This window comes from Myxine glutinosa, chromosome 5 (assembly GCF_964187855.1).
Source record: "Myxine glutinosa chromosome 5, kmMyxGlut1.1, whole genome shotgun sequence".
NCBI lineage: Eukaryota > Metazoa > Chordata > Myxini > Myxiniformes > Myxinidae > Myxine > Myxine glutinosa.
This window is the reverse complement of record NC_136265.1, coordinates 104,387,972-104,409,847: the sequence shown is the minus strand read 5'-3', so window position 1 is coordinate 104,409,847 and position 21,876 is coordinate 104,387,972. Positions and strand designations below refer to the sequence as shown.

The 21,876-nt window shown below is 44.7% G+C and overlaps 1 protein-coding gene across 6 annotated transcripts in view; it reads right to left on the bottom strand.

Moving 5' to 3' along the window:
* Window positions 1-836: 836 nt before the first annotated feature.
* The window catches only part of LOC137427300 (KH domain-containing, RNA-binding, signal transduction-associated protein 2), a 41,089-nt gene continuing 20,049 nt past the window's right edge, over window positions 837-21,876 (bottom strand). Inside the window, exons 6-11 of one of the 6 annotated variants that reach the window (XM_068116705.2) lie at window positions 21,384-21,498; window positions 18,180-18,262; window positions 17,950-18,011; window positions 15,432-15,518; window positions 13,749-13,785; window positions 837-1,596 (exon numbers count right to left, since the gene is read on the bottom strand). In XM_068116705.2, the coding sequence (XP_067972806.1) occupies window positions 13,769-13,785; window positions 15,432-15,518; window positions 17,950-18,011; window positions 18,180-18,262; window positions 21,384-21,498 (364 nt within the window). In that variant the 3' untranslated portion in view covers window positions 837-1,596; window positions 13,749-13,768. The remainder of the gene's footprint in view (window positions 1,597-13,748; window positions 13,786-15,431; window positions 15,519-17,949; window positions 18,012-18,179; window positions 18,263-21,383; window positions 21,499-21,876) is intronic. The other 5 variants (XM_068116706.2, XM_068116707.2, XM_068116708.2 and 2 more) reach the window with 5 other exon arrangements.

Here is a 21,876-nt window from a genome sequence, read left to right as displayed (position 1 = left end):
GTTGCAGTAGAACAAGATATGAAAATCTGCTAAAAATGTAACGTTACTAACCATGGAATTGCCCATATACTAGCAGAGTTACCCGGTGTTGCCCGGAAAATAGTCACGTGCGTGTCGTGTGCTTTTTATAGTCAGAGGAAGCCATGCCCCTCAGTCTAAATTTGATGTGCCCATGTTTTTTGTCATGAAAAGTTAACCCCCAAGGACCCTCTCCTCCCTCCGTCACTTCCTTAGGCTGTCCATGAGGAACAACCGAACAAACAGCCGTTCGCAAATAGAGATAGATACCTTGACCTCGCTTTAATTTGCTGGAGTCAATATTATTGGGCCATACAAAAATAATTAATTATTTTGCCTCCAATTTGGGATATTTAGGTTATTTATAGGGCAATTGCAACATAAGTCCTTAACAACAACTGAACACCACCAAACAAACTGCCAGCTCCATGACAACCCCGTACTGAGTGTTTGCAGACCAATTGGATAACAAAATCTCAAATACAAAGGTTTGTCTGTGTCTTGCCATTTTTCTCAGCTGGCGACAGATAGTCGTCAATTTTTCAGAGATTCATCACTTTGTGCCGAGTTGTTTCAGGCAAACATAAAACGGGAATTTGGATGTAAAAAAAAAATAACCTGTAAGTAACCCATAAGTTATTTGATGGGGCCTCAGGTTTTAACCACATTGGTTCCCCAAAAAACCTCCCACATCCGGAACAGCAGTGTACTTTACACAATGAAATCCAAATGCAAAAAGGCCAGAACTGCTTCAAAATAAACATTGAAAAAAAAAAAATTGCATTCTTTACCTGATAAAATGATTCTCCACAAGAATAGAAGTTTTTAAATAGTGTTTTTTTTTCCACACCAAACAGAGTTAACAAGTTTAATACAAAAATGGCAAGCGTTCACCATACATAAAATGACCACCAGCACAATGGTAAAAACATGAGGTTAAAGTTAAACATATCACAGGTAAAAATAAAAACCATTCAAAATTGATCCCCAAAGTTCAGTGATGGAATGTACAGCAACATGGCCACGGGTAAAATTCACTGCACAAACAACCGGCGGGTCTCGACGCGACTGCACACCCGGGGGTACCTGAAGGAACCGTTCATTCTTCTGGCAAGCACCTCGGCTTCCTCAGGATGCACAATGATGGGCTTCACACAAACGATAACTACATTGTGATGTAAAAAGGTATACGAGCACTTAAGCATATCAAAATGGGTCGATGCAAACCGTAGATTCACGTTACGTGTTTCTACTAGTCAACTGGTCATAAGATTTGGGACAATTTGACAAAGCCAAATGCACGAGAAGACGAGCACAAATTGATGAATGCTTTGAGCAGAAGCAAGAGGTCCACATCGTGTATGCTGTATGGTATAACCCAAAAAGGTATTTGTACAAACGCTGCTAAAAACTCCTGTATTTTTCACCTGGATTCCCATTCATTTAAACTTTCTTTGCATTGCACCTCCCACCCTCCCCTCATGACTCCCATAACCCATCCCCATTCAATCCATGTTGGTAAAAAGACACTTTGCTCCACCTATTTAAAACCACAAATTTCAGTGTGAATGGGAAAACCTGGGAGGGGTCCAAAAAATAAAAATGAGGAAAAGATAAATGCATTTAACACTTTGCAACCATCGGACAAAATGTGCATGTCAGGTTCACAAGGAGAAAGCCAGGATTAAAAATGAGGAAGATGGAGAGAGGGACGGGTGAAACAGGAAAATTGGATGGCAGTGGTGGGGGGTTGGGGGGGATGGGGGGGATGGGGAGGAGGGGGGAATAGGGACATGTTTTGACAATGCCTAACACAGCAACACATTTCAGGCTCGGTTATACAACACTGTGGCCTGCAAGTTGCTTGACCCCCTCCCCTGTGACTCCACAAATGCGACACAAAACATCAAAACAGACGGCAAAAAAATGAGTGGAGCAAGGAGGATGGAGCGCAAACCGACACATTCAATGACTAATTGTATCAACTACTGCACAATAAAACATGTATCAAGCTCCCAACGCCTAGTACATTGAGAGGGGTCACATTGAGAGGGGGTCGCAAGGGCGACCTCTCGGGTTAAGGGGGCGGGGGTGGGGTGGGGTGGACAAAGGAAATGGCGGCACGACACGTGCTAGTTTTGTCACTCTTTGCCTAATGACGTGTTTTCATGGCCAATAAAAACCAACACCGAAAGTCTAACAGCGGCGGAGTTGGGCTTGTAAATTATTATAAACCACAAACACATATGATCAGCTTATTAAACAATCGTTAATGCTGCTTACAGCATTAAAAAAAAATTTTTTGGAGGAATGCCGACATCTGTGAGGCAAGTTTTACTTACAGAACTGAGTGAAGATCTACTGTACTCTATATACCCCACAAGGGTTGGGTAAATAACATGACCCTTCCTGCTACTAAATTGCCTTTTCCGTAGCGGCCTTTTGAAACCCACCAATTAAGGTTTTGTTTTGAAAACCACCAAAGAAACCCACTTTTCCTGCTGTATAACATGAAACTGACTGAAAGGGAGGAAGACCAGGGTGTGCTCATTTACCAAGCAGCCAGCTAGCACTTGCCAAGCCAGCTGTTCCTTAACGGTTTTGAATTCAGTTCTTGCTCGTATGATGCTTAAACCACTTGGTGATCTCTCCACAAGAAACTTGGTAAATGAACACACACCCAATGTTCTTGAGACCCGGCCATAGATCGACTGTAATCTATATACACCAAACAGGAATGACCCTTGCGGGCAATCCCGTCGTGCGCAGGTGTACTAGTAAATTTAAATGTCAGTCGGTGGAGTCAACCGGGTGGAGTCAGCCTTCATAAAGACATCGCAGACGTAATGATGGAGCATGACGGACGGACACAAAACTGCCACTACTTAAATATATAGAAGATTATATATTTTAACCTCCAGTATCTTTGTAGTCACGACAACGGGATTAGTGTTACGATTAGATTTACTATAATACTAACGTTAAGTTATCAATATTATGGAAATGATATTCCAAAAAAAATCAAACCTAGGCTAATTCCTTACTACCGTATTATTTGCACCGTACACCGCTCACCATAGATTCATGAACCATACACCACTTCAATCTAGAAACTTTGCAATAACGACAAAGGGATTGCAACGTTACGATTATATATACACTACTCACAATAAGTTAGGGATATTGGCAGGTTCTTCGGTGTGGTTGATTTTGTGTATTAATTATGTTGAAAAAAGTTGTTGGTCCTAATTCTATGGTTATTAGTGTGTGAAAAAACACAACATTCTTGATTTCAATACCCCAACCCTAACCACTATTTTAAAAAAATTAACGCACTCCCACAATATCCCAAACTTATTGTGAGTAGTGTATATATTAGTATTACAAAAACAATACTACTGTATTACGAAACCTGGGCTAATTTGTCCGAAGTGGTCTGAAGGTGCGGCATGAAGCCTAAGGCCCATACGTAGTGTTGTTGGAAGATCCGTAATGTGTATGCTTTTGATATTTGATGATCATTTTAACAATTGTTTGTTTGCGTTTCACACTGAAAGAAAAACGCAAAGGGAGAGCATGGCGATTGTGATTATATGACAGGTTCAGCCTGAACAGCATAAAAATCAAAATGGTGGAGTGTAGAGTCAGCCGTTGTATGCCATCATGACAGACGTAATCACATCACCGTCATGTATGTGACCAGTTCCTCAGCTCTGATTGATATACGTTTGAGGGGGACATACATATATACATACGGACGGACAAACAGTTCGAGACTGCTTTGTCCTCTAAGCTACGCCGAAACAACACAGAAAAGACAGAGGCATTTTCATCTTTCCTTCAAATATTAGTTTGGTTAAACACAAAAACAAATGCCACATTTTTAATCCACTGAAAACACTTTACGCACGATAATAAAATTAAAAACCCCTTCAACTTGCTCAGGCCCGCTTGAAAACGCAATCTCTCAAGATTACAGCGACAGCAAGTGTATAAAAGCGAGCAGTTTTTAGCTGCCTCACACCTAGCTCGTCTTCACGCTGTTGAAACCAAAGCGTTCAGAATCATTGGAATCTCCCGCGATGACGCTATCTCCGAGGGCCTTTCACTTAATCACCGCAGGCAGGTTGGTGGTCTTTCCGTCTTCTTCCGACTCCTCTCCGGCCTTGCTCCCCCAGCTCTCTCTGGGCTCTGTCCCCCAAATATTCCTGCAGGTCGCACAGTATCTGCCTGCAACCCTCTTATGGTTAAACTGCCAAAATCAGGACTCTGCTCACCTTCACTCCTTCATTCCTCTTTTCTCCCGCCTCTGGAACAAACTCCCTCACTCTCTTCAATCCCACTCCTTCCTCCAGGTCTTTAAAACGGCTGTTCACCACCATCTCTTATCTTCCCCAATCCAAAACCTTGATCTTTTCTACCCCCGCTAATTTCACCCCAAATCCACTTTTTTAAGGTGACTTTTGACTTCTTTACTGTAAGTCCTTGGTGTCCTTGCGTTTTATACCTATCCTGCCTCCCCCCAGGCCCTCTCCCTCCCACACATCTCCAGATGTCCCTGCTCTCAAATGTTGCGTTTGTGTGCTTCCTCCCCTTCTGTCCCCATCTTGTCGACCGCTCCCCTTTTTATATACTTTGTTTGCTTGTTCGTTTGATTTGTTTGTTTGATAAATGTTAGCTCTTTCACGAGCCTCGACTATCAAAAAAAAAAAAAAAAAAAAAAAAAAAAAAGGTTTGCATGTGAGGAAATGAGCTCTTCTGCATTTATGCGCAAACTTCAGCTTCCGGTACCACTTCCCGTTCCTCTGGCGAAGAAGCGTCCTTCGAGCTCTCCACGTCAAAGTTTAAATATTTTCCCATTCGCGGGCTTGTCAAATTTCCACTCGTTATTTTATTGTGTTTATGCTGCTGTGCGTTTCTAGTTAGGTCTTGGTTTGTAATTAGTGCAAACTTGTGTGTAATTAGTCGTTTCCTGTTCGCAGCGCTTGCGCGGCCTGGTAACTCGAGGCCTTGAGGCTTCCTTCCCCCGTCGGTGTTTTGTGAATACAAGTTATTTCCTTCGCTGTTGCCGTTCTTGATTTTCTTTTCTCCCCCTATTTCCGCCAAACACATTACCCTTTGTCGAACGTTTTAAATACAAAAAATATATATATTATTTCCTTCTCTCCTTGCAGGCCCGGCCCACGTGTGCTGTTGTCTCACCCCACCCCCTTTATCCCCTTTTCTTCCAGCTCTTCCTTCCATCTCCAGCCGATACTCACCTTTCCAATTCTAGCTTCCACCATACGCATTCAACCCTTTTTCCTTCTTTCTCAGATCCACACCCTCACTTCAGGGATTTTTCCCAGGTCGTTTTTCACGGCTTTGTTTAAATATTATTCAAATATGTTTAAACTTTCCCCTGCAGTGTTTTATTACAACACGATGTTTTTTAGCCGCGTCGCAGACGCTGGTCATAGAGTGCCCTCTGCTGTTGTTCTTCTTCTTGTTCTTGCAGAGAAGACAAAACCTCAAAGCTCCACCCATTCTGGGAACCATAGCTCCACCCATTCTGGGAGAGGCTTCATATTAACAAATATCCACCATTTTATTAACTCGCATAGCTTTGAGGCTGTTTTGTAGGCCCGTGGTGTCTTCCTCTCTCAGTTTTATTTCAAATCAAATTCGATATATCATTTCATTTTTCACAGTCGCGAACATAGTTTTAGACTCGGTTGAAAAAAAACGGGAAGAAAATCCGATGAAAGTTGCCCTTTATAGAACGAAATGAATTCTCAAAGGCCTGTAACTTCAAGTCCATTGAGATTTTTTTTTTTTAAATCACGGCATGGTCAGTCATACACCGCCCGAAATAACAGACGGGAAAATGCCGAGATATATTAAAAATTCGTCCATTTGATGACAATCGTCACGATGAAATATTTAATTTATACGTCGTCACAATAATGTGGAGAGGGGAGCATAGCTTCGTTCACGTGTCACCACATACGGGAAATTGCCGAGATTTTTTTTTTTTTTAAATCGCGGCATGGTCAGTCATATACCGCCTGAAATAACAGACGGGAAAATGCCGAGATATATTAAAAATTCGTCACCACACACGGGAAATTGCCGAGATATATTTTCACTTTACGCAAAAATAACATCAAGTAATCGAATCAATAGGAATGTCCTGTGCCTATAACATCGACGTTATAGGCACAGCTGCATCTAGGCATTGTGTAACATCGACGCGGATTTTGTTTTAATTAAAACTTTTTGTACTTGTTCCTATTTAAAAGGCTTTTTTAAATTTCCTCTTAAATTCATTCCATTAAAAAAAAAAAAATTCAACCTCCTCCAGTTCTTCCTTTCTCCATACTCACCTAAATTCCACCCCTCCTCTATCGTTTTCAAACGGATCTCTGACTTGAAAATCACAATAAACCCAGTTTGTAATAAAAGTTCGGTTGCCAATAATCGTACACTTTCTAAACTCCCCCCTCAGCCCTCCCTTTCAATTCTCCAGCCTCGACTCAACTCCATCCCCACCCTTCAAAACACAATCCTCGCACCTCCCCTTCAAAACACAGCCCTCACCCCTCCCCCTCAAAACACAACCCTCACCTCTCCCACCCCTTCAAAACTCCACCCTCACCACTCCCCTTAAAAACTCCTCCCCCTTACCCCTTCCCTTCAAAACTCCCCTCCACACCTCCCAATCTCCCCTGCCAATCTCCCCCCTTACCATCTTTCACCAATTCTCCCCCCTCCCCTCCTCAAAGCTGGCACCTCGCCACTTTCTCTCCCTTCCATCTCATACCTCCACCTCCTCCAACCTACTTTGCTCTCCCCCCCCACCCCCCCCCCCCCCCCCTCAAACAACACCCCACTCACTGTGCGTCATCCCATCACCATTAAAGCTTTTGTCCTGCTCATCCTTCCCTTTCTCCAAACTCTTCTGCAATCTCTAACACCATCAACAGCTCTCCCTACCTCCCCTCATCTTACCCGCCCCCACCCTCCTGTCATGCACCCAATGCTCCCCCTCCCCCTCCCTCTTCCTTAACGGTATGGACCTCAAACATCCGGGGCCTTCGCTCAAACCTGACTGATCTCTCCATACAGGTTGCTTCTAACAATCCAGAATTGATCTGCTTAACAGAAACTTTCCTCCTTCAAGATGTCTCCGATTCCTTAATATATCTCCCTAGTTACTCCCTCCTCCGGTATGATAGACCTGAGCCTCGTCCTGGTGGTGGGGTAGCTATATTTATCAAAAACTCTTCCTCACTCTCCCTGCACTGCCCTCTCTCCACCCCACCCCCAAGAGTACCTCTGGCTACGGCTTCCCCTCTGCTCCACCTTTTATTCATATATGTGTGGTCCCGTCCTCCAAACAGTGATGACTCCATTTACGTCTCCCTGAGACAATGGACCAACTTCTATCCACTCATCACAACTCCCTCTTTTTCATATGTGGTGATTTCAACTGTCATCATGCCAACTGACTGGGTGTGGATACTTCTTGCACCAACCATGGCACCTCAGCAAAGGACTTCTGCGACAAACTGGGACTCTCGGGAATCTGTCAATTTCCCGACCCGGATCTCAGTCAACTGAGCATCTTCTCTTCTCGACTTGGTTATGACAAACTTCCCTGCAAATGTCTGCTGTTGTTCTTCTGCTCCAATCGGTTCTTCTGATCATGTGCTTGTTGAAGTGGACATCTCTCTGGTCATTCTCAGAGAGCCTCCTCAGCGTCGACGAGTCTGGCATTTCACTCAGGCCAACTGTCACGGTCTTCAAGCAGCCATCAACTCATCCTGGGAATTCTTCCAAAGTAAACTTCTCTCTCTCTCATGCACAGATTTATACCATCTCGTCTTCAATCGTCATACCCTTCCTCCCATCCATGGTACACTGAATCTGGCTGGTGGTGAGGTAGTTGCCCTTAAACTGTATAGAAAATTGTGTTAATTCGTGTCATGTCTTTTGAGGCCTGCCTTGTAGGCTACCGTGTCCGACCTTGAGGCTTTGTTCTTCTCTCAGCGCTCCGTCTTTTGTGCTCCAATAACTTTCGTTCACTGTTTTTCCCAGTCTTTTCACCCCATAGCCTACTTCCTCGTTTAAAATCTCAGCTCTTAAAAAAAAAAAAAGAAAAAAAAAAGATTTCCTTCTCTGTTCTTATTCGTTGTTCTTATTCATTCATTCGTTGTTCTTATTCGTTCGTTCATTCTTCTACCACGTGTTTCTTCCCCATTTCCCCAGATAGTTTTTGCTGCTCAATTTTAAAATGTTTAAACTTTCCCCTGAAGTACTGTATTCTGTCGTATAGTACAACACCTTTTTCTTCTTCAAAAGGATGCTTTCGACTTCCTCACCAAATCTATTCATCCCAAAAAAAAATTCCATCTCTTACAGTGTCTCTTTTCGACATTCCCTAAACTCACCTGCACTCCACCCCCCGTCCAGCGTCCTTAAACTTATTTTTAACTCGAAGGTCACAAGAAACTCATTTTGCAATAATTGTTCGTTTCCCATGAATCGTACACTTTTCAAAATCGAATCTCACCCCGCCCCTCCAAAACTTCCCCATCACCCCACCCCTCCAAATCCTCCCCATCACCCATCCCTTTCAAATCTCCCCCCTTGCCCCTTCCCTCCTAAACTCGCCCCACACCCCTCCCCTCCTAGACTCCCCCCCCTCACCCCTCCCCTCCAAATCTCCCCCATCTCAAATCCCTCCCCTTGTCCCTTCCCTCCTAAACTCCCCCCGAACCCCTCCCCTTCAAATCTCCCCACCCTCATTTCTTCTCCATTTCCCCATTCTCACCCCTCCTCCTCAAAGCATCCTCCCCGCTTCTTCCCCCTTCCAACTCTCACCTCCATCTCCCCCAACCTCCTGCTTCGCTCTCCCTCCTCCTCAAATAACAGCTCATTGTGCCTCACCCAATCACCATCAAACCTTTTGTCTGCCCCATCCTTCCCTTTCTCCGAGCGATTCTGAAATCTCTGACACACCTTCAACAGCTCTCCCTACCTCTTCCCACATCTTACCCTACCCCTCCTCCCCCCTGTTCTGTATCCGATGCTCCCCCTTCCTCTTCATTAACGGTATGGACCTCAAACATCCGGGGCCTTCGTTCAAACTTAACTGATCTCTCCATACAGGTTGCTTCTGGCAAACCAGACGTGATCTGCTGAACAGAAACTTTCCTCCTTCATGATGTCTCTGATTCCTTAGTATCTCTCCCAGGTTACTCCCTCCTCCAGTATGATAGACCTGAGCCTCCTCCTGGAGGTGGGGTTGTTATCTTTATCAAAAACTCTCTCACTCGCCCTGCACTGCCCTCTCTCCACCTCACCCCCAGGAATACCTCTGGCTACGGCTTCCCCTTCGCTCCCACCTCTTGTTCATATGTGTGTTGTACCATCCACCAAACAGTGATGACTCCATCTACACCTCACTGTCTGATAATATGGACCAACTTCTATCTACTCATCGCAACTCTCTCTTCCTCATATGTGGTGATTTCAATTGTCACCATGCCAGTTGGCTGGGTGTGGGTACCTCTCTCACCAGCCATGGCTCCTCAGCAAAGGACTTCTGCGACTCACTGGGACTGACACAATCTGTCAATTTCCCGACCCGGACCTCAGTCAATGGGAGCATCTTCTTTTCTGGACTTGGTTATGACTAACTTCCCTGAAAATGTCTGCTGCTCTTCTTCTGCTCCAATCGGCTCATCAGATCATGTGCTTGTTAAAGTGGACATCTCTCTGACCATTCTCAGGGAGCCTCCTCAGCGTCGACGAGTCTGGCATTTCACTCAGGCCAACTGGCACGGTCTTCAAGCAGCCATGAATCATCTGGACTGGTCTCCCATCTCTACCACCTCTGACATCAACTCATCCTGGGAATTCTTCCAAAGTAAATTGCTCTCATGCACAGATTTATCCCATCTCGTCTTCAGTCGTCATACCCTTCCTCCCGTCCGTGGTACACGGAATCTTGTGGTGAGGCTGTTGCCCAGAAACAACTTGCCTTCGTCTCCTGGAAAGCAAATCCAACGGAAGGAAATCTAATTTCCTTTCACAAAGCCCGAAACAAGTGTGTGTCCACCCTCAGGATAGCCAGGAAACAATATCTCTACGTTCTCAAGACCAAACTCTTATCTGTCTCCCTCTTCCAAATCCTGGTGGTGTCTGGTCAAATCTGTTTCTGGTGTTTGTTCCCCCTCCATCCCCTCAAACGGCTACACAGCTAACTCTGCACGTGAAAAAGCTGAATGCCTCAACTGTGTTTGCCTCTAAATCTTGTGTCCCAAACCCATCTCTCTCTGTACCCACCGTACCCAGTCGTACCCAGCTGCTCCTGGACTCTGTCCTTTCCTCCTGACAAGGTGGAAAACTTTGTCAACCCTCGACTCTGATTCTGCAACTGGACCTGACGGCATCAGCCCACGGGTCCTAAAATCCTGTTCTTCCGCTCTTTCACTACCTCTCTGTTCTCTTCACCCTCTCTTTTGCTCAAGGTCAACTGCCATCTGCTTGGAAATCAGCCAACATCACCGCTTTACACAAAAAAGGTGCAAAAACAGATCCTAGCAACTACAGACCAATCAGCCTTCTCCCAATTATCAGCAGTCATGGAATCCATCATTGCTTTGGATATGAAATCTTTCCTCTTCTCCAATGGCTTGATCTCTGATCATCAATTTGGTTTCAGACCAGATCACTCTACTCTGGACATGCTGCTTCTGCTGTCTCAACAATGGATGGAGGTCCTCAATGCCAAACAGGAAATTAGAGGTGTCTCCCTCAACATATCACGTGCCTTCGATACGGTCTGGCACCCCACTCTGCTCACCAAACTCTCCTCCTTTGGTATCCATGGAAATCTCCACGCATGGCTGGCGGACTTCCTCTCCAGTCGTAGTCAACGTGTGGCCCTGAATGGGTTTCTCTCATCTCCTCTTCCTGTTCAGGCTGGAGTTCCCCAAGGCAGTGTTCTGGGCCCTGTGCTTTTTCTGGTCCTCATCAATGATCTCTCCGACTCTCTTGAAAATCCTCTATCTCTTTGCTGATGAATCCACTCTCTGCCACTCCATTCCTCATCCCTCAGATCGGCAGTCTGCAGCCTCCTCACTCTCTGCAGACCTGGACAAAATCACTGACTGGGCAAACAAGTGGAACATGTCTTTCAATCCTGACAAATCTCACACTCTTACGACGTCTCTCCGAAAAGACCGACTGGACAACCCTCCCATCCACTTTCTGAATAAGCCTCTCCAATAAGTTCTGTCACTCAAGCTTTTGGGTCTCACTATCTGCCATGATCTTTCCTGGGAAAACCACATTTCCAAGCTGGCCTCCAAAGCCAGTCGCCGACTGGGCATCCTCCGTCGTGCGAAGTCCTTCCTTAGCACACCTGAGCTCCTCACCACATACAAGGCTTTCATCCGCAGCTCAATGGAATACTGCTCTCCCCTCTGGGCTGGTGCTCCTGCCTCACACCTAGCTTGTCTTCATGCTGTTGAAACCAAAGCGTTCAGAATCATTGGAATTTCCGGTGATGAAGCTACCTCCGAGGGCCTTTCACTTACTCACCGCAGGCAGGTTTGGTGGTCTCTGTCTTCTACCGACTCCTCTCCGGCCTTGCTCCTCCAGCTCTGTCCCCCAAGATCTGCCTGCAACCCTCTTATGGTTAAACTCCCAAAATCAAGACTCTGCTCACCTTCACTCTTTCATTCCTCTTTTCTCCCACCTCTGGAACAAACTCCCCCACTCCCTTCAATCCCACTCCTCCCTCCAGGTCTTTAAAACAGCTGTTCACCACCATCTCTTATCGTCCCCCATCCAAAACCTTGATCTTTTCTACCCCCGCTAATTTCACCCCAAATCCTCTTTTTTGAAATCCCAACTTATTTCCTGGAAGTCCTTTGTGTCCTTGTGTTTATACTTCTCCCACCCCTTCTACCCCTTCCCTCCCCTGCGAACAGCCCAAACCCCTTCCCACGCCTCCTCCTCCCCAAGCCCTCTCCCTCCCACATATCGCCCGATATCCCTTCTCTCAAATGTTGTGTTTGTGTGCTTCCCCTTCTCTCCCCATCTTGTCTACCGCTACCCTTATCATATACTTTGTGTCTGTTTGATTTTTTCTGTGATTGTTAGCTCTTTCACGAGTCTCGATCCTGTACACAAAAAAAAACAAAAAAAACAAACGGACTCCTTACTGACACTTCCACGTTCTTTTCATGCACATGAGGTGTACCAAAGAACATGCTCACATGGCGACAATTTGGTGTGTGAGCGCAAGCACAAAGTTGCACAGGCATTGTATAATCTGTCACTGGTTTGCACATCTATCAGAAGTATAAAATCAACCACAAATTCTCCTGGCAAACAATTTCCTTTTCGTCCATTCATTTCACCGAGAAAACCTCATTCGATTGAAAATGAACGAATTCTCCGACAAACATTATCACACTCCATACCATTACTCCCACTTCACTTTTCGTGTGTATGTGTGACCCCAGTGCCTGTTCGTTGGAAGAATACCCTTGTGTCATGCAATTTTGTATTGTCTGTCGTTCTATCCATCTGATGCAAGAATGTGTGTCATCGATGTTAGAATGCACTCACTTTAATGAGTGGGAACAACTCCAAGCTCTGACAGCGAGTTAGGGCTCATAAATATGGGAGTTGGAGGAGGGGGAGGGGTGAGACTTCAGTAAGGGGGAGGTGGGGAGCTTTAAGTATTTTCCGTGGGGGAGGTTGAGGTGTGGTGATGGGAGTGGGGAGGTCGAGGTGTTGTGGTGGGAGTGGTGGGGTTGAGGTGTTAAGCTGTGATGCGGGTTGGAGTGGGAGTGGCTTTGAAGGCTTGGAGTGTGGAGGACAGGAGGGGGATTGCAGCATTTGGGTTGGGAGGAGGAAGTTGCGGACTTGATGACTTGGTTGCGAGGAGGGCTTGAAGACGAGGCTGGGACAGGGATAAGAGGTTGAGGTCTTAGGCCTGGGACAAGGCGTTGAGGACTTGGGGCAAGCCATGGACCCAAAGTGGAGAGGGAGCTGGACTTGAAGGGGGCGTGGAGGACAGAGAAGGAACAGAGTTGGGAAAAGGGAGTTTCCACACACCAATTCCCTGCCAACAGTCCAGTGGAACCGGGTTACCTGCTCGGAGCAAATTAACAAGCGATTAAAAAAACGCTGCCATCTCTCGCCACGGCAGACGGGCTGGCAAGGCCTATTTGTAACAATTTGTAATGCCTAACAACTGTGACTGCCTTTTGACATTCTGACCCAATTATTAATTGGTCTTCTCCATATGCTTATAAACAGGGCTTGGTGAAAATTTGATAAAAAAAGGTAAAATTCCTCAAAAAGGCTACGGAACAAACGGAAGCAAAACGCTTTTCCCCCAGTGCATAGCGAACGGGCAAAGATATTTTTTCCAAATAGGACCTGCAAAAGGTACACCAGGCGTAGACATGTTTCTCACAGTGTGAAGTCTACAGTAGGGTGCAAAGGCCGCTTTGTGGGGGGTCCAACGAGAAGGCAGCTTAGCTTCTTTGTTAGTCAAGGTGGCCCAATTACTGGAGCTGCACATTTTATACACCTCAGCGACATCGGTGGTTGCAACTTGCATTTGCTCTCGCGACTCGTGCTTATGGAGCCCTGCCTGCTCCATGTGTTTACAATTTAAGATGGATGAGGGGGAGGAGTGAAAAAATAAAACCCATACTCACCAAAAGGTATTCCACTTGGATTATCGCTTTGAGGCATCTGCGGACACAGACACATTCAATTAGCAAAAGGAATGGCATGACGAAGAGTTCAATGCTCACACAACTAGCATGAAACTGGAGAACTGAGCTGCATTGTTAACTCACTACTACGAGTTATTTGACAAAGTTTAAATTTAGTTGCAACATTGACATTACATCTGACAACATTTAGTAATTGTATGCTTCAACTTTTCTCTTCGTTTCTAGCATTTTGTTTGTTTGTTTGTTTGTTTTTACAAGTGTTTACGAAATCTCATGTTGCTGCAAACAAAGTTTGGTGCTTTGCATTTTAGTTTACCTGGATGTTGCCACGAAGTTTACGCGTTAGTCTGCTTGCCACGCTCTGCAGTCAGGGTCCGGTTCTCTTTTCGTTCGCCCTCCCCCAGCTCCTCTCACATCCCTCCACAGCCGATATATAAATATAATATATGTATATACATGGAGCTGTTTGACCGAGGTGAATCCAACACGGGAGTGGCCCGGCCAAAAGGATTAGTCGCCACTCCACGTAGCATTTTAAAAGTGATATTTCAACATTTTTTTTTTTAAGGAAGGTTCTTTGGGGTGGAAGAAAAAAAAGAAAAAAAATAAAGATTAAAATTGTTCTTTAGGAGAAATCTCCACATTTGGCAACCGTTTGCATTACAAATCGATCATCGCCAATCCTTTTTAATCGACTCACGGTTGAGCTGAGGAGGGAACATGTCTCTGGTTAATTTCGAGTCCCTTAAAAGCAAAGGTTTTCTTTTCAGGTCTCGGAGTTGTTTTTTTCTTTTTTTTTTTTCTCCAAACACGCTTAAAGGGGCTTGCTACAAAAAGGCAAAAAAACAAGTTGACAATATTTTGCAAGGTGTCAATACAAGTGGGCTTTATTGAAGGATTGAAATTGCATGTTTTGTTGGAAAAGAAAAGAAACCTTGGTTCTTTTGCCGGCGAAACATTTGATCAAGACATCTTTTGTTTCCGAAAAAGGCAAAGGAGATTATGAAGCATTAAAAATAAAAAATAAAGCTACAGCTTTTACACATTTCTACAGCTAAGGGACGGCTACCATTTTCAAGCGGAAATCTGTGAACAAACCACACTGTCACAAGGGATCAAAGCACATTAACTGTCATAGAAAATAAGGGGGGAAACTTTTTAAAGGGAAAAAAAATAATGGCAAACTATCTAGCCCAGGCTCAAGAGCTACGATGGACAAACATGCGCAAAAGTGATAGAAAAAAAGTATTATAGGCTCAAAAAACAACAAATAAAACAGCATCATCATCACTACAAGCCAGGTAATACAAGAGCAAAATACCAGAGTTACGCTAGCAAGTCACTAAAACAAAAGCAGCAATTATTTCAGACAACCCCCCCTCCCCCCTTCCCCAACGACTGTGGCTAAGGATGTTGAAAAAATTTTACATTAAAAATAAAATAATAAAAAAGGCGCGGAACCACGACACACTTGTCGTGGAAGCAGTGAAGTATTCAGAGACCAATGGGGAATGGAGGTTTGACGATTTATGGGGTACGTTTCGACACGGAACGGAAAGGCGATGGGAAAACACTGCTTATCAAATATCACATCCTCAAAACTACATCACTTCTCCATGCCTTCTCTCCCAACCGAAGCTGCTCTGTGGTGTTAGTATCTACCATACGGGTGTTCTCGGTATGCTGGCTTGCCAGGGCGGTGCTGGGGTGCTTTGAGGCGGTTCCCAGCCATCGCCCACTCTTCACGCTCTGGGAGTGGACAATAAATTAATGTAATTGATTAGTCTCCTTTTGATCAGATTACATAAAAGTACATTTGCCAATGCCATTCACAAACCACACGATTGGACAAGGAACCGGTGTGACTCCCAGATCACTTGGAGCACAAGTAGAATACTTCTTAGGTAGACTTGTATTACCGAGTATATTGTCGTGTCCATATTGTCATGTCCCCCGGGGGTAAGCCCCCTGGGTGACGGATGACCGAAATGAATACCTCCGAGGCATACTTGGAACCTTTGCCTGATTATTTTTCGCGTGCGCGCGCAGGAAAGCCTGAAGCCTTACCTGATGGGGAACACACGGGGTTAATCCGAGCCCCACAGACACAGATACAGAAACACAACACCGTTGAAAATGCAACACAAATCAATTTATTAAAATGAAGCAAGGAATTAAAAACAAACAAAACAAAAAAAAACGTTGTGGCGAAGCTATCTCGATGAGACGTCTCCATTCAGACTCATATACAAACAAGGGGGAAAGATAAATAAAAATAACTTCCCTTACTGTAGGCCTGAACCTCAGCTCTGGCCCAAAGTGCGTCGAGGGCACGTTGGTCATTGTTGCCGGTGTAGCCGGTTGTGCGGTACACGCCCTGATAATGGTGCTGAAACCGTGCGTCAGAAAACGCCCAGGCGCGAGCAGGCACACAAGGAGCCCTTCCTCGCTTCCACCGGAGTGCAATGCGGCCACAGCTCCCCCGAAAGACACCATAGTCCAACAACACCGCCTCCCCCTCCCCCCTCCTCCAACGTTGCAAAAACTCCACAATGATCCGAAGCTTCTCTGCACGAGCGCGCACGAGAGGAGCGACCGTCCACCACGCAGCCAGGGCCATAAGAGAACAGGATGGTGAGACAGCTTCTGTTTTGTTTTTTTTGCTCTCCTTGCTCTCGAATGATCGCTGTCACACTCTGTCCAATCACCAACGTCCAATTACATCAGTCATTCATTGCTCCGACCAATCACGAAGCTCGGGGCATAGTCTCCACATCACGAGTCTTCCGTGGGGGTTGGGGGGTGGGTGGGTCTAATCAATTGTTCGGGAATGTTCGGGTGACAGGGTGTCACCCCTGGCGGCGTTGTGAGCGAATGAGTCCGGCTGAGTTTTATAAGAACACGAGCCAAAAGCACCCGGCGTTGCCCAGGTTCTTTTTGAATGAATTTACTACTACAATTCAGCTTTTACTGGAGGCCATAGAAGATTGACTACTATAATTCAGCTCAGCTTTTAATTGCGAAATGGGCCCAGCCCGGCCAAAGCGGCCACCTCGCCTATAACCTATAACCTTCCTGGGGCCCCTCCCGGCATTTTTTGTTTAAGAGTCTTCCTCCTATCTTTCACTGTTCAAGAGATTAGCGCATGCAGACAAACAAACAAAAACTTTCTTATATATATATAGATAGATAGAAGATAGATTAGGGAAAAATCACAGGGAGGCAATACATACTGAGATTAACCATAAGCCCTCTAATTAATTAGCACAAAAGCACCTTCCTTATGGGGACATACAAACACTCTTAACCTGAACATTTACCCTGCTTATGTACATTTAGATGGGCTTATCCTTCGCGTCACACGGTCCATACTACAACCTACACATTCCTGACTTTCCGAAGGTATTTCTTCACCTACCCCCACGAACGTAACAATATTATTGGTCAACATACGAGATGAAAGGAAAAGAGGATGGGGTGAGGGAACGGGCGGCTAGAGGTGGGGGCCATCACCAACCTCTAAAAAAAACTAAACAGCGAAATAACAAACCACCAGTTGATTTGTGTGCTTCAATTGAAGTTGAATGTTGTGCAAACAAAGGGGCAAGGTTGACAATATTATTCCACATCAAAATTGTGAATGATCAATAATATAAACTGTTGTTACCTTGATTGGAGTAACAGGTAGCAATTAGAATTCAATGCCATACCGTAGTTTGTACTCGCATTCCACAGGACTTTTGACCCTGGATCAAGTGTCCGTGGATAAGGGTAAATTCACCATATTTATGTTGCCATGGTGACAACACTAACCAACACAGTGAATGGAGAGGGTAAGCCATTGTTTGTGTTCCCACACATCTGGAACCAAGCGAGTCCAGTAAATTACGGATGAGATTGGATTGCAAGGAAAAGCAATGCCTGCTTGTAACACAGGGCCATGATTGGCTGCAAGGCCTGCCAGATCGAGTGTAGCGCACTGGGCAACGCCACCATCACCGATCACTCTCCCCCACCCCCCACCAACGCCCCATTCCCCTCCCACCTGAACAATAAAAACGCAGCCAAAAACTTAAAATCCCCCAAATCAACGCCATGTTTGATGGCTCCAATATTCCGATTTCTGACCACACGACAGCATTAATCACTGTATTTTGGTAATAGAGGTTTGTTTACTCACCATAGCTTTCGTAGGCCTGCACATTCGCACCGTGTCCATAGTCATAATACTCGGCGCTACTGCTTACACACAAATCAATACGCATTATTTATGGGAATTCCAACAGAATATTTGTTTCAGTAATACCATACATAGGCTTTGGTGTAAAACAGAAATTCAAGTGAGCAGAAAATAAAATGTTGATTTCATTGGATGAACATGGAAATGGTGAATACTGTTATGTTACACACCTTGGTGCAGGGGCCGAGTATGCAGCATCGTAAGAAGAATAACCGAGTTCATCATACCCAGTCTCATAAGGATCCTCATAAGCCTGTTTGCAAGGGACAACAATAATGCGTTAACAACCATCAGTACTTCCTCCAAATAAGTCGATCAAAGGATCACGGAGGAGCGTACACAGTATATACAAAAAGTCACATGCAGGATTTCAACTTTAAAGGATATTAGGTTGTATCAGTGTACTTCCACAGAATTAAAGGACAGTGGGCAATGGCCAAATCAAGATGCAAGGTTTAGTACTGGCATTCCAGCAACATCAGGCGACAGCTCAGATAACACCAAACGATTGCCAACATATAGCAACCCAAGTGGATTCGATACTTACTTCTCCCGAGTTAGTAAGGGAAACATATGAAAATCTGTTAACTAAATTGTTACCAAAAAATTTCTTCACCAATATGTTTGTAAAGGTGTGTAAGAACATGTGTTAAAATGTTGAAGGTCAACTCCCGTGGGAAACCCAGAAAAAAAGCTGTTGAAGTCGGGTACCGAAAAATTATTTTCGAGAATTTTTATTTTTTTTAATCGACCCTTAAGTAACTTATGAGGGGTCAAATAAGGGTTTTTCATGATTCTGAGTTGATTGTTAACATTTATATTTCACCACAGACACTCCTTTGTGGAAAAATAATTTCTAAATATATCTCATTTTCTACTTTGCAGGACATGGAGTCTAGCAATATGGATGAAGACGTTACTCCACCTGTGCTCAATTGCTTCATCTGTGCACACTCGGATACACCAGCTGAAAGGCTCATACAGGCAACTCCAAAGGGATACTCAACTTTATTGAAACAAGCAGAAACTGTCGAAAATGTTACTGTTGTGGAACGTATGAAGGAGGCTCAAAAGGAAGGAAAACTGAGGTACCACCAGAAGTGTAAAAATGATCTGTACAACAACTTTGTTGCAACCACCAAGAAGTCAGCTCAAGCATCAAAGGCAGAGAAAGAGTCATCAAAGTTGAAGAGAAGACGCACTACTTGTGAGTTCAGTTCATCAACTGGCTGCAGTTCTAGAAGATCACAGTCAGTTGACCTCCTGTATAAGGATGTATGCATTCTTTGCAACCAACCAGCCCAGCTCTACAAAAATAATCCAGCACAAGCTAGAAAGAAATACAGAGTGCCAGATAATTTGACTGCAGATACACTGAAGGCAAGCTTGCTGAAGACAGCACGGAGTCGCGGGGATGACTGGGGCACTGAAGTCACTGGACGCCTGGAAGGGATCAACGACTTGGTAGCAGAAGAAACACTGTACCATTTGCGATGCAAACTTATGTTTGCGAGAGGTGACAGTTTGTCCAAGCCTGATGAGGAAGGAAAAAGGAAGAGAGGACAGAGGAGTATTGATGAGGAGCGAGAGGCAGTTTTTATTGAATTCTGCGAATGGTTAGACTCAGAATTAGAGCATGGGGTAATGAACATGGACCAAGTCCATGAAAAGCTGCAGGAGTTTGATCAGTCACCAGAGAAGAGCCTTTCTTATTCAAAGCATTGGCTAAAGATAAAACTTCTAGAGAAATACGAAGACACCTTGTATTTCACAACACAGGAAAGAAGGGCAGATGTACTCTGTCTCAAAGATGGCACCGACAATATTCTGCGAGCGCATCATGCTAATCTTGACCATGGAGATGAGAAGACTCAGATCATAAAGACGGCACTCAAGTTCATATCCAATGATATTGCCTTGATTGATTTAGGTCCAAAGTCATACCCCACCACACACAGTATGACTGACATCGATAGTCAGCTGACACTTGTTCCTGCAAGCCTTCAGATGTTCTTGAGACCGATTGTCAAGACAGACGAAAGAGTTGCCGTTTGGGGGCAGAATTTTATTAAGGCCTGTCGACCTCGGTCTGGAGTATTGCCACACCAAATGGGGCTTGCCATACAACTTGATCATAGATTTGGGTCAAAATGGATGCTCAACAAGTTCCACCGGCTGGGATACACCGAGTCTTACACGGAGACACAAAACTACAAATACTGCTTCCTTAATAGTAGGAGAGGAGATGATGTTCCAGATACTTCTGGCACTCTTGACACCATTGTGGAGGAAACCGATGAACAGATCAATGATGAGGTTGCGGTTGATGCTGCGCTTGAGGATCAATCAGTGATGACAGCCAAAGTGCCAGCCAGTGAAAGTGAATTGTCAAGAGCATGTCTGTCTTCTACAGAGCATGTCTCTGAACCCCAGTGACTATGGATGGACAATAGGTGTGCATGGGTATGAGCCAGTTCCAACACTGGACCCCACGGCTCCTGAGGAGCTATTGCAGTTCACGAGCTGTAATTGTCATGGAGATTGCAGCAACCGGCGATGCAGCTGCAAGAAGAATGGGGTCACGTGCATCTCGGCCTGTGGAGTCTAATGGCATTACATGCAGAAACTGCAGTCATGATGTTGTTGAGTCTGAAGAAGACAGACAATGACTGTTGAAGCTTCTGACATTGTGAATGAGAAATAACTCTTGAGTATTATATATGTATGTGAAATAAAAGCTACTTTGTGTGTAAATGTAAAAGTGAAAATATAAATGTTAACAATCAACTCAGAATCATGAAAAACCCTTATTTGACCCCTCATAAGTTACTTAAGGGCCGATTAAAAAAAATAAAAATTCTCGAAAATAATTTTTCGGTACCCGAATTCAACAGCTTTTTTTTCTGGGTTTCCCACGGGAGTTGAACTTCAACATTTTAACACATGTTATTACACACCTTTACAAACATATTGGTGAAGAAATTTTTTGGTAACAATTTAGTTAACAGATTTGTGAAATATCTCATAAAATGCCCTTACTAAGTCCAAATTATTTACAATTATATCAAGAGCGGAACCCATCCTGTCGAATGGACAATGCACCCAGGACTACGAATGATACAATTCCCCAAGGATTGTCGTCTTTTAGTTTTAACATGGCTTGTCAGACCCAGTCCCTCCCTAGCCAGCACCATATGCTATGCATATTTCCACAAACAATATTTGGCACCTCCCCAGACCCGAAACACACACGAATACAAAAAAAAAAAATTTCAGTTGGCACAAGCAGGATCAGCCTAAAGCCTTCCAGTTCACATCCAGAGTACAACCGCCAGGTTTCAACTCGTTCTGTCCAGGAGTTTCAGATCACTTACATATTCTCCATAAGCAGGTGGGGGCGGGTGACGAGCCCCTGTCACAAGCCGTCCTGCAGGTGGTGGTGGCTTGCGTCCAGGTGGTGGAGGAGGTGGCAATGCTGCTGCTCTTCCACTGCAGCATGACATGCAAATTGGGAAGCAATAATAAATAAATCAAAGGATTATAAAGGCATTGATAACAGCACAGGGGTTCAGAACCGGTGTTACGGGGTCCTCCCCTTACCTCTGGTCTCGGTAGACCTCCGAACCCCGAGAGGGTCCCCGGCAGAAAGATGTTTTATCCTTGGTTGAAATCAAGCAAATAATGAAACCCTCAATGGAACCAGCAAATGAAAGTCAAAGCAATAATGCAACCACACCAGGTTATGAACAAACAATAATATATTATAAATCACCCAAAAAGAGCCATACAACAATGGGGGCAATCACCCCTATCAAATCTTACGATGGTAACCTTATCAAGCCCCTTAACGCCAAACTCACGGCACCT